This window comes from Penicillium soppii (assembly GCF_028829465.1).
Source record: "Penicillium soppii strain IBT 18220 chromosome Unknown utg000005l, whole genome shotgun sequence".
NCBI lineage: Eukaryota > Fungi > Ascomycota > Eurotiomycetes > Eurotiales > Aspergillaceae > Penicillium > Penicillium soppii.
Window position 1 is genome coordinate 3,663,078 of NW_026643235.1, and position 11,781 is coordinate 3,674,858.

General features: G+C 50.7%; 5 protein-coding genes across 5 annotated transcripts; 2 read left to right on the forward strand and 3 right to left on the reverse strand.

The window, feature by feature from the left end:
* Positions 1 to 587: 587 nt before the first annotated feature.
* N7529_006841 (putative protein kinase) lies at positions 588 to 4,914 on the reverse strand (the record flags this gene model as incomplete). Its single annotated transcript, XM_057242368.1, has 4 exons — positions 588 to 3,655; positions 3,697 to 4,514; positions 4,571 to 4,763; positions 4,818 to 4,914. 4 exons carry the CDS (start codon positions 4,912 to 4,914, stop codon positions 588 to 590), a joined length of 4,176 nt encoding a protein of 1,391 aa, XP_057097727.1.
* A 663-nt stretch (positions 4,915 to 5,577) lies between these two features.
* N7529_006842 (PEX28-32 family peroxisomal membrane protein) lies at positions 5,578 to 7,231 on the forward strand (the record flags this gene model as incomplete). Its single annotated transcript, XM_057242369.1, has 3 exons — positions 5,578 to 5,711; positions 5,763 to 5,897; positions 5,950 to 7,231. The coding sequence occupies 3 exons, from the start codon at positions 5,578 to 5,580 to the stop codon at positions 7,229 to 7,231; spliced, it is 1,551 nt and encodes a 516-aa protein (XP_057097728.1).
* A 333-nt stretch (positions 7,232 to 7,564) lies between these two features.
* Positions 7,565 to 8,177, reverse strand: N7529_006843 (nucleolar protein 16; the record flags this gene model as incomplete). Its single annotated transcript, XM_057242370.1, has 2 exons — positions 7,565 to 8,000; positions 8,050 to 8,177. 2 exons carry the CDS (start codon positions 8,175 to 8,177, stop codon positions 7,565 to 7,567), a joined length of 564 nt encoding a protein of 187 aa, XP_057097729.1.
* A 227-nt stretch (positions 8,178 to 8,404) lies between these two features.
* Positions 8,405 to 9,974, forward strand: N7529_006844 (Zn(2+) transporter YKE4; the record flags this gene model as incomplete). Its single annotated transcript, XM_057242371.1, has 4 exons — positions 8,405 to 8,539; positions 8,591 to 8,741; positions 8,796 to 9,711; positions 9,887 to 9,974. The coding sequence occupies 4 exons, from the start codon at positions 8,405 to 8,407 to the stop codon at positions 9,972 to 9,974; spliced, it is 1,290 nt and encodes a 429-aa protein (XP_057097730.1).
* A 291-nt stretch (positions 9,975 to 10,265) lies between these two features.
* N7529_006845 (mannosyltransferase complex subunit MNN9) lies at positions 10,266 to 11,460 on the reverse strand (the record flags this gene model as incomplete). Its single annotated transcript, XM_057242372.1, has 2 exons — positions 10,266 to 10,286; positions 10,348 to 11,460. 2 exons carry the CDS (start codon positions 11,458 to 11,460, stop codon positions 10,266 to 10,268), a joined length of 1,134 nt encoding a protein of 377 aa, XP_057097731.1.
* Between the last annotated feature and the right edge of the window lie 321 nt (positions 11,461 to 11,781).

Sequence of the window (11,781 nt, forward strand, 5' to 3'; positions counted from 1 at the left end):
GTAATCCTTTTACTCGACTACAAAATTGTATAACTGCATATAATTACCTGTATCTACTTCTCTGTTACTATTTTTTGTTTTGTAGATAAATATTCTTGTTTTCACATCTTATTTGCAAATTCATTGGATAGTCATTAATTCAGTATGGAAGCCACAAGACACGTCAAATCACTCTACACATAAGCGCTGGCGATACATCGTGAACTCTTGGTAGAAATGCATAGAGATAACAATGTACAATCACAGGGGAATAGCCCTGTATGGGGAGTCATCAAGTATAAGAAAAAAGCGAAGGGAAATGCATCAGCAAAGATAAGGTATAAGCGATGGGACTTTCACGAAGTCGTACAATGCAAATGTAATCACAAAGAAGGGGGGTATAACATGAATCATGCATCTCAAGGTACAAAATGCTGACATGAAAACCGACCCGATGCAAGTTTAGGAAGCGAGCAAAAGTTGAAAAAAAAAGGAAAACCAGGAAATACAACAGAGTTAATATTACAGGGCATTGGGAAGACATGGAAAAAAATCATTTCCTCTGTCAGCTGGTCAGCATCTGGTTCTGTGACCCTGATTTGGCCGGCCTAACTCACCAGGCTTGTCGCAGCCGCCGCAGTTGCGAGGTCTGGCTTTCCGCTGATGCTCCGAGCGGAAACGCGAGGAAGTGCGGACCCGTGGGCGGTGATATTGCTTGACCCTCGCTTGCCGGGGCTGGACGGGGGACCATTGACGGTCGAGTGGCGCTTCCCACCTTTGACGGGGGAAGTGCCAGAGACATCGCGAGTGCGGGAGAACCCGCTCTTGAGCGTTGTGCCCGGAGGATCCGGAAGAGGACGAGATGTAGACGTGGCACCGCGCTTGGATGGCGAATTAGATGAGTATATCCTGGGCCGAGGGGCCTTGATGCCAGTAAGGAACTCGTGTTTCAACGCATCGTGAGGCGAAATTCGACGAGCTGGATCCCAGCGAAGGCAGCGAGAGATGAAATCCAAGAAAGCTTCATCGTCACACTTCAAAGCTTGTCGGAGTTCTTTGGAGCTTGGGCGGCGACGGCGACCCTTGGACGAAACAGTCAAGCGTGGTTTGCCAAGGGAATCGAAGAATAACTTCTTGCGTGAGCTTTTCTCGATCAGGTGCTTTTCCGGAGGACCGAATACTTCCATGATGCAGGCAAGCTGTTCTTGCTCATTTTCACCAGGGAAGATGGGGTATCCAGTAAACAGCTCAGCCAGAATGCATCCTAAACTCCACATGTCGATCGGCATCCCATATGACATTCCGAGAATGACCTCCGGCGAGCGGTAGAAGCGACTCTGGATGTAGGTGTATACCTTTTCATTCTCAAAGCAACTTGAACCGAAGTCGATGACACGGATTTCAGAGTTCAATGGATGAACAAGAAGAATATTTTCAGGCTTCAAGTCGCAGTGAATGACTTTCTTTGCATGAAGCAACACCAAACTGCTCAGCATCTGCTTTGTGAAAACACGAATCAGCTTTAATGAGAAGCCTCGGAACTCATGAGCCTTAATGAACTCATAAAGGTTCATGCCAAGCAGCTCGGTCGAAATACAAAGATGGCCTCGGAAGTAGAAACTCTGGGTGAAATTGACCACGCTGTGCTTTCCGTGGGGATCCCATTCCTTCAGCTTTTGGAGAAGATTGACTTCAATCAAAGCTTGTTGGTGGAATCTTTTTTTGTTGCGAATGATTTTGATAGCAACCAAAGCGCCCGTTTTGTGATCGACGCATCTAACGACCTGTCCGAAACTGCCCTTGCCCAAAACATCAACAACTTCATATCGGTAGGCCAGATGATCACCCATGACAATGTTGTAATCACCACGGTCATCATCGTATCCGAAGTTCGCCGCACCAGAGTGGAGATCGCCAACATGTTTCTTAGCAGTTTGCGTACCGCAGAAGAAAATGTCACGATAATCGATAATCTCGCCACGTTCAAAGATATTCAGAGTTGCCATCTTCAGGGCCTGGGCGGGACTGACACGGTCCTTGGGTCCAGCCTTGCGGCGCAAGTCATCTAGTACGCTGGCTGCCTTCTGGAAGTCTTTCCGTTTAGACCCAAGTCGTTTCATCTCTTCGTCTGCAATAACGACATCTTGATCAACAGTGTTATCGGCGGACCGCGGAGTAGCCCCAGCCGCGGTGCTAGATCTAGCATTATTGATCATCTTCTGAACAGGAGAGATGTACGAGCTGTGTGCACGCTTAGAACGGTCACTCTCACCCGAATCATTAGATCGAGTTTGCTCCAACGTCAGACTTCTCTCGCTACTGACACTTGGCTTGCGAGCTGTCGGATTCGTTGCGCTTGAGACAGACGATTGCCGGCGAGGGTTGAGATAAGACGGCTTGAGACTGGGGCTGGTGGAGTTGACCGAAGATAGATTATTCCATGTGGCTGACGCTGGGAGTTTAGGCGGTGGCATGTTGTTGTATTTGGCTGGGTCAGTATCAGTTTCAGCCTTTTGTGTCTTCGAGTTACTGCGCAGCCGTGCCACCTTGAGCCGGTCACGAAGTGAAGACCCTGATGTGGTAACACTCTCAGGCTCTGACGGTGTCGAGATTTGACTAAGACGTTCTGGGGCCGGTGTAAAAATGGCACTTTGTGTTTGTGGCCGAGGTCCATTCAACTTGTGCGCCTGTGTTCGGTTGGAATAGTCAGCGCTGACCTGGTGGCGGAGATGATTCAACTCGGCACCATTCTTGGGCAGCGTGTATGAGGCATAAGGAGAAATGTTGCGAGTCGAGTTTGGCGTCTCGAAAGACTCAAATGCACTCGTACTGCTCGAAGTCCGCAATGCGGCCGTTGATGTACTGACGGCAAAATGAGAAGTGCTGCTTCGAGCTTGGGTAAGGGGAACTTTCTCGTCATCATCATCGCGGTACCAGAAGTTTGCTTTGGATGCTGTCATAGGAGTACTGGGAGTCTTTGAAAGGACTTGGTTGGAGGGGGTGTGAGTGTTGCGATCCTGGTCTCTGTCCTTGAGGGCATCGATCTTGGCCGCCATGGGAGTGCCTAAAGGCAGCAAGTTCAATGGGGGCAGTTTCAAAGGCTGCAGACCCTTTCGCCCACCGAGTACAGTGGAAGTTCGCGTTCGTGCCTCGGGTGTATTAATGGACTCTGTAGGGTCATGACTGTTGACAGTACCGGAGGTGGGTGTATGCGCGTCGGAGCTGGACTCTTTTATATTTAATAGGCCGATGTCCACAGGAATGCTCGATTTTCTGGGCGCAGGGAAAACAGGCGCATCTAATTCACCCTTGGGCGACTCGTAAGCTTTGGGAATCGCTGGGACCGGCGGCACCTCTTCTCCGTTAGAGTTCGTTTGCTCTGTGCGCGGTTTGGGCGTTGGAAGACGTGACGAAGAAAAGTTATGAGAAAGACGGTTTTGCAGAGAGCTTCCAGAATTACGTGCCGAATTGTAGCTGGTACTCGATGAAACAGATAAGCCTGAACTGTACGACTTGCGATTCGGGTCAGGCGTGGTTCGATTTGAGGAGGGTGTGACACTTTTCCTCGGAATTTGAGAGGGAGATTGCGTTGAGGACAGAGGACGGATGGGGAGTGGTTCTGTCTGGGTTGGGGGGTGTGTGGCATCGGAGGCGCGGGGGGCGCAATTGACATTCGCTTCATTCGTCGTGCATCAGTGGGACTTATAGTTCGAGCACCTAATCCAGTCGCATGATGTGGCATAACAGAAGCCCGCTTCGAGGAAGAGGAGGGAGTTGCAACCGCACCCGCAGGGTTCTTCACTGGGGTTCGCACAGCATTAGTGGAGGATGATCGCGTATGGTCAACAGCACCCGCTGCAGTCAAGAATGGACCTGGAGGATCTCGTGGGCTGGGCTGGAACGATTTCGCCTTGAGATTTCGAATAGCGGACGGAACCTTCACATCCGAATCCTGAGTCCTGGGACGGAGGGAATTGTTGGCTGGCTGTGTGGTGTCGGTGCTGAATTTACGAACACTCAGACTGGCGCGTCGAGCCGAAGCATTCGTAGGCGCAAATGCTCCAGAGCTAACAGACTTGCGTGAACCTCTTGAAGCAGTATTTCCAGCAGATGGCTGGGCGAGACTCTGGCGACGCGCACGGGTGTTGGCAGTTGACGCCGTAAGCCCTGCGTTAGGAGGTTGGCCATTAGGTCGTTGCACCTCACTTTTTCGGCGAGCAGAAGGAGGACCCCGCGTACGTTCCGACGCATTTTTATCATTAGTGTGTTTTTCCCAAGGGTTGTTCAAGCCGGTCTCGCGATTCTCGCCGCCATTCCCAGGCATAGGGAAGTGGTTCAAGCTGGGTTCCGCCATGATGCTATTATGAAAGTCGTCAAAATTGATCGGCGCGAGAAAGTCCACGTTCTCTGATGACTGATTAGAATCGGCTTTAGCCAAGTTTCCCATGCTCGTAGACCGGAGGTTGAAGCTTTTCGATGAGTCGATTATAGAATCAATGGATGAATTCCCAGAATGGAGGTACGGGCCGGGTTTGCTGGACAAAAAGTTAGCCCCGATAGATACATAAAGCAGATTCAGTCTCAGACTTACTTCCATCGCGACGTCTCTTGCGGTCGCGGGCCTTGGGGCACCCTTTGATCCCGAATTGAAAGTCTTCTCCTATTCATCCCACCTGCGCGCGGTCCGGCCACCCCATTCGAGAGTGATTCATAATTGGTATTAGTATTCGGGGGGAAGTTGGTCGAGGCAGACTTTTGTAGACGCCGGCGGACTGGACCTTCTGCTGTTGGAGACAGTTAGCATATGCTGCTGCACCTTTCCGGGCATGTCAACTTACCTCCCGATCCCGAATCGTCGTTAGAAAGATTGGACGCTCTGGAGTGTTCAATCCGCACTTGACCCTTCCCTGGGGTTTGCGGTGGTATTGTCGGCATTGTTTATGATTTCCAAAGTCCCCTAGCGAGAGAGAAACAAAAACGTCGTAAACTCGTCGAGGAAAAAGGAGAGGACTGGACCGTGCCAGATAACCGATCTCAATTACATTCAGGAGATGTGCGAGGTCTCAATGAACAAAATATGAGAGACACTGGAGCACCGTCGCGCGACTCTTGAAAGCACTATCGGGCCATTGTGAGTGAGTTGAGAAAGAGCAGGCCAGGGTCTCTTTGATAATAATTTTGGAGCTGCGAGGGTTGCTGGGGCAAGTGTAAGGCGGTAACTAATAAAAAAAGAGGGCAATTGGAGGAGGGGGGCTTATAAACACAAGAGAAACAAAGATCTCAAATGAGATTGAAGCTTGAACATCAACAAGAAAGATAATCAAAATAAATAATAAAACAAGAGAAAGAGATGCTCAGTTGGAACTATCAAATCTTTTCTCTCGTTTCCCCTGATATGCAAACAGTTGTATGTATGGGATTATGTATGGTATGGTAATATTACCACTATATAAATTACAGATTAGGTCAGCTTCTTGCTTCTCTGATCGGCATCGCATGTGCTTGTGGTCTCGTGGGATATAGCCGACGTTGGTTCTTCCTCTTCTTCATCTTCTTCCTCTTCTCTCCTGTAGATTGTGGCATGCCTCAATATTCATCATGGATGGATTCACAGAGGCCTTAGGCGAAGAGCCAAGGATTCCCAAAAAGAACAGACCTGGTTCGCCTGATAGTTCGCATTCGAGATCATCCTCTATGTCCAAGAACTCCCTACAAGACCGCCTATTCACAAAGTATGCTTTGCATGATTCCGTTTATCAAGAGGCTATCTGCTGACCAAATAGACTACTCCAACAAGTTATCCCAACAGACAATGAGGATGAAACTGATTCATCTGGAGACAAGGCTATTGCCTCTCCAATAAAACCGGCTTTCAGTTTACCTGTAATGGCAAACAACTTTCGTCGCTTCAATGCAAGGTGTGTCTGAAACATCTCTAACTCATATCAACCGAAACTAAAATTGCTATAGAATCGGTGTGGTGTTCCTATTCCAAGACCGCGTGGAGCGACTACTTACCTGGGACACCCCAACTCACACCATCTCCCTTCTTTTTGTCTATTCTTTTATCTGTTTGCAACCTCATCTTCTTTTGGTTCTCCCTTTGGTGGTACTTTTGCTCTTTATCATGGTGCCGGCCTTTGTAACCCGCCACCCTCCACCACCCAACAGTTCCACTTCTAGCACTACTCCTTACTATTCTTATGATGGACCAGCGCTGGCGCCGGCCACGACTATCAAGCCTGCACCAGAGACCTCCAAGGACTTTCTTCGGAACATGCGAGATCTGCAAAACGTTATGGCTGATTTTTCGGACGCTCACGACGCCGCCATTTCCGTCATTGCGCCAATGACCAATTTCTCCAACGAAAAGCTCTCGTCAACACTGTTTCTAGTCTGTACTATAGCTATCGTGGTGCTGTTCGTCAGCGCACATCTCCTACCCTTAAGGCTTGTCCTCCTTCTGGGAGGAAATGCAGCGATTTTAGCAATTCACCCCACTGTGAGGCAATTCGTTACGGCTATGATGCAAGACATGGCCGGGGATTCCCTGGACTTGGACTCAGATGACGAAAAAGTGCACGGATTTGCTGCATCTGTCCCTTCAGACCCATCTGCAGCAATGTCCGCGATGGAAAAGCTCGCAGATATCTCATTGGATACATATCCAGAAGAGCGAGAAGTCGAAATCTTTGAAGTGCAGCATCGCGCTGCAGGAACTTCTGAGTCCGGTTGGGAGAGTTTCCTCTTCAGCCACGCACCGTACGACCCACTTTCACCATCTCGTATCGCGGGGGACCGGCCTCGTGGATGCCGATTCTTCGAGGACGTGCGAGCGCCGCCTGGCTGGACCTGGAAGAGCAAGAAATGGGAACTTGACCTGGATTGCCGGGAATGGGTGGTGGAGCGCATGATCACCAGCGTTGGATTTGAGGTCCCCGGTGTGACCGCCGAAGGCAACGCTATTGTCGGGGAGGTTGGCGGCTGGGTTTGGGATTTACCCTCGAATCGCTCGCAGGATTCAGATGATGAAATGCCATTGGCTTACGGAGACCTGCCGCCGGAGTCACCCACTCCCAAGGGGAAGAAGAAGAAAGAGAAAGAAGCGCCTAAGCTCCGAGATTGGGAGGAAGGCAACGCATCTCACGGAGTAGGAGAATGGAGACGGCGACGATGGGTGCGAGTAGTGCAACGAGTCAGCCTTCCGCCGGCGGGAGTCGTTTCCTACTCAACACTCAGCAGCCGAACATAATAGGGCTAAAGGAACAAAAAAAGATGAGATAACGACTTCCGGACAGCTGTTTGCCATCCATATAATATTTACTACTTGGGTCATATGCATAAGCACACACGTAGATAAGTACTTTTGAAAAACCTCGAAAGCAAAAAAAAAAAAACGCCAGACTCGCCCAACCAAATGCTCAGAAGAAAATGAACAAGGCCCTACTCCTGGCTTTTCTTCCACTTGTTAATTCTCCTCCGCAGATCACCCACACTCTGCTGCATAGGGTTCAGCTTACGATCACGAGCCATGGCAGTGAAATCATCGCCATGCTTTTCAATCAAGCGCTGCGCCCACTCGGCCTCACGCGTGCTCTGGAACCGGGGCTTCTTCGCCCGAACGGTCTTTTCCCTCCTGGTCAGCCTGGCGCTCAAGCTGCTGCACAATCACTGAGTCCGCGAGGAGATTGCTGTCGCCGTTGCCACCTTCAATGTCATTCAGAGGGTCGTTGAGGGGGTTTTTGCGGGAGCGTTGACGGCCGGCAACTTCGATGTTGTCTTCGTTTTCGTGGATGACGCGCAAAATGGCGCCCGTCTCCGGGTCACGCTCGACGCGGGTCGTGCCGAGGTCGAGCTTGGCTGCGTCGGCTTTGGCGCTGCCGCGGATGTGCAGGGAGTTCTTGTTCTCGGGGTATTGTTCATCATGAACGGGGAGACGTTCGCGGCCGCCGGATGGTGCATTCAGCTTGTGCATTAAACCCAGACGCTGGTAGTTTTGAGTCAAGGTCAGGTTGCGATCCCTAGGATTATTAGTTCGTTGGTCTATTACATGAGAGGAAAAGCGCATACCAGTTGTCGGCGATGATTTGATTGCCCAGCACATTGATCTTCTTGTGGCCGCTCTTGAGGCGGTTGTCCTTAGCGCGAGCCTTGGAGCGACCGGAACGGGCCTTCTTCTTCTGCAGGACTTTACCCATTGTGTATATGTGGAGTGAGTGTAGAGGTCAAAAAGTGCTTGTCTCTGTTGTCGGCGATAATAAAATCAAAGCGTTATCGAAACTTTTTTTCTGAGTTTGCATGTCTTGGCATGTTTGTTCAGGGTCCCGCGATAAACAAGTGGTCTGACCGCGATAAAGCGGCTTGTACATCTGGGGCTATATATCCCCTGTCATTTGACACATCTCCCTCGGCCAATTCATAAGCAATGGCTTCTCGCTTCTTTCCTTCGCGTAGAACAGGTCTAGCACTCGCTGCAGGATGCTTGTTCTTCTCTGCTTTGGCTGCGGCTAATGTTGGCCCCGGGCAGCTCTCCGTGAGCCAGATCGAGGAACAGTTGCAGGTATAATGCGATACGACAAACCTATTGTATACGGAAACTGACATGTCACAGAGCTGTCCCCTGGTCGAGTCTCTCAATGAGCACAAGCGCGCCACTCAGCCAGAAACCACCAGCTTTACTGCGAAGATCTTCGCCGTCCTCTTCCCCAGCAGTCCCGCCATCAATGCTCTTCTGGCAACATTGTACATTTCCGGTCCTCCAAGTAAGCCACAATTTCAATGTCTACATTTAAAACCACCCCACTTACAGATTATAGACTTCCTACTCGCATTATGCCCACCCAACATCGACCCATCCTCGCTCTCAGTAATGGTCGCCTTCGCCGTCGGCGGCTTGCTAGGTGACACCCTCTTCCACCTCCTCCCGGAGATCTTCGTCGGCGAAGACTCCCCAGACAGCGTGAGCTTCGTAATGGTCGAGCCGAACAAGAACCTCCTCCTCGGCCTCGGCATCATGGTCGGATTCTTCACATTTGTCGCAATGGACAAGATCCTGCGCATCGCCACAGGCGGCGAGGGCGGCCATGACCACTCCCACGGCCATGCGCACACAGAGTCAATTTCCGCCGTCACTTCCGGCGCCGAGACCAAGAAATCTGGCGAGCTCAAGCAGCGCAAGTCCGATGCCAAGGAGTCTGTGTCTGTTGTTGTCCCGGAGAAAGAAATTAACCCCAGCGTCAAGCTCGGCGGCTACCTTAATCTCATTGCGGACTTTACGCATAACATTACCGATGGACTTGCGCTTTCTTCTTCGTTCTATGCCTCGCCTACCATCGGTGCGACAACTACTGTGGCGGTCTTCTTCCATGAAATCCCCCATGAGGTCGGTGACTTCGCTCTGCTTATTCAGTCTGGCTTCTCGAAGCGCAAGGCCATGGGTGCGCAGTTTGTTACTGCCATTGGAGCGTTCCTGGGTACTCTTATTGGTATTGCGGTTCAGGAGCTCGGTGGTAATGGAACTATGTTGGATGACACCGAGCCCGCCGGAATCATGGGAACGAGCCTCACTTGGGGCGATATGCTTCTGCCATTCACAGCAGGCACTTTCTTGTATGTTGGTACTGTGGCAGTTATTCCTGAGTTGCTGGAGACTGGCAAGGATAAGGGTGTTGAGATCCGTAAGACCATTACGCAGTTTTTGGCTGTTGCTCTTGGCGCAGGAATTATGCTTGCGTGAGTATTGCCTCTTTTCTGATAATTGAAACAAACTAACAATCTACAGCATTTCTTGGCACTAATTTCGAAACTATATAAGCTGATACAGTCCAGTGACTTGTACTGGCTGTTTATATATAGATCTCGACGCAAGCACAGACCTCGTTTGTCTCAGTTCATTAAAACAGACCAGCCATGCGGACGACAGACAATTGCGCCTGGAACAACCCCGCATCTACCAAGATTCAGTTCTGATCTCCAGGGCTGGAACGGATAAATAGTAGTTTATTCGAGATGGCCGTCGGCCATATTAGAAACCAAAATAAATGCACAAGAATCACCAATCCAGCAACGCCCCCAAGTTAGCCTCCTGCAATGAATACCTAGTCATGTTCTTGGTAATAACAAAATAATGCAATGGCAAATTCTGACACTTGGAAAAATAGTGCAAACGTATGACATAAACCCCACAAGAACACAAGACGCCAAGATATATGTTGGTAATAAAGCTTCCGGAATGGCAAAGGTCGATGCAGAATGCAAAGGAGAACGCAGATCAAAGGGCAAGACTACTACTCGTTATAGTGGTATACCTGATGCACGTTAGCAAGATCCAATCTCCAGCCTTTCCAGTATGGACAATACAATACATACGAAGTAATCTGGGATTCCAAAAACCTCATACCCCAGCCTGCGCACCATCTTCGCAAAGCCCTCGGTCTCAACCAAATGGAAAAATGGAAAAGCAGGAAACATAGCCCCATCGCGATGCACATCCGCCTTAACCATCAGCGCCGTCCCACCAACACCATCAAGCGCAACCATCTTCGTCGGATCAAGGTTCTTCAAATCCGGCAAATAAGCCATAAGCGTCCGATACGTCGGCATCTCCGCATACCCCTCGAGCAGAATCTCCTCAGGCCCCATAGCATCGGCCATATCGCGCGCCGTCTTGCTATCGATCCACGAGTTAAAGTCGTACGGCCTCACGTCCCACTTCCGCTTCTTGGAGTCCCAGAACCGCTGGAAACAGTTCGGCACCACGACTGGCTTATCGAACGCCGTCAGGTCCTGGATTAGCGACGAAGGCGTCTCAATTATGTCCCCGTCCAGCCAGAGAACCCATGACGTTCCTGGCCCTAGAGTTGTGAAGACGAGGCTGTTGCGCGCGCGGCTCATGGACTCCCGGCGCTCTTTCTGGGCGGATAGCTTGTGCCGCACTTTTTCGTCTTGGGAGGCGAGCGGCGGCAGGAAGTCTTGCCTGAGGATGCTGATGCTTGCGAAGCGGTTGTCGATTGGGCCGGACTGCGTTTTCGAGATGGCTTTTTCGAGTGCGGCGACGGCGGCGTTGCCCTCGCTTGTTTTTGGCGCTATGAAGCCCAAAGAGATCAGTTCGTGGGGATAGGATAGTTTCTCCAGGTTCTCCCAGTAGCCTGTGTAGAAGCGAGCTAGCGGGGTAAGAATGAGGACGCGCTCGCGGTTTGCGATTGAGTCGGCGGTGCTAGATAGGCTGTTGAGGTTGTAGTGGACGACCGGGGGCGCAGCTTTGTGGCCATCAGCGCGGACGGCTTGGGATTTGAAGAAGGGTTTTGTGGGCGGGGAGAGAGGGTGTTCGGCGGCATTGTCCTGGCGCTGTTGGGAGGATATGGCGGTGGGTGTGGACGGTGTGGACGGTGATAGCAGGAAGCATATGAAGCCGAATGCTAGTAGGGCCGCTAGCAAGAGGCTGATTGGGCTTGTGCGGCGCATTGAGCGTGCAACGGCCATGGCCGGTTGGTGTTTGGTTGATGAGACGTGTTGCTATATTGTAAGACAGGGTTGATGCCCAGTTGGATTGCGGGAATGCCTCAGGCAGCTAGGTACATCCAAGAATTCGGAACAGGAACAGGAATTGGTCCTTGCCGCGATATTCCTCCCCTATAACACACTAGAGGTCGAGGTAGGGATGGTGAGTGTGGTTGATGGGAGTTAAGAAGTTGAGTGGTTTTAATCTTTGCATTGTCCGGAAAGAGAAATTCATGTCACTTCACTATCGTGGATCCTCTCAAGTCGAGATTCGACATCCCAATCGCACCATCCAATTACAAT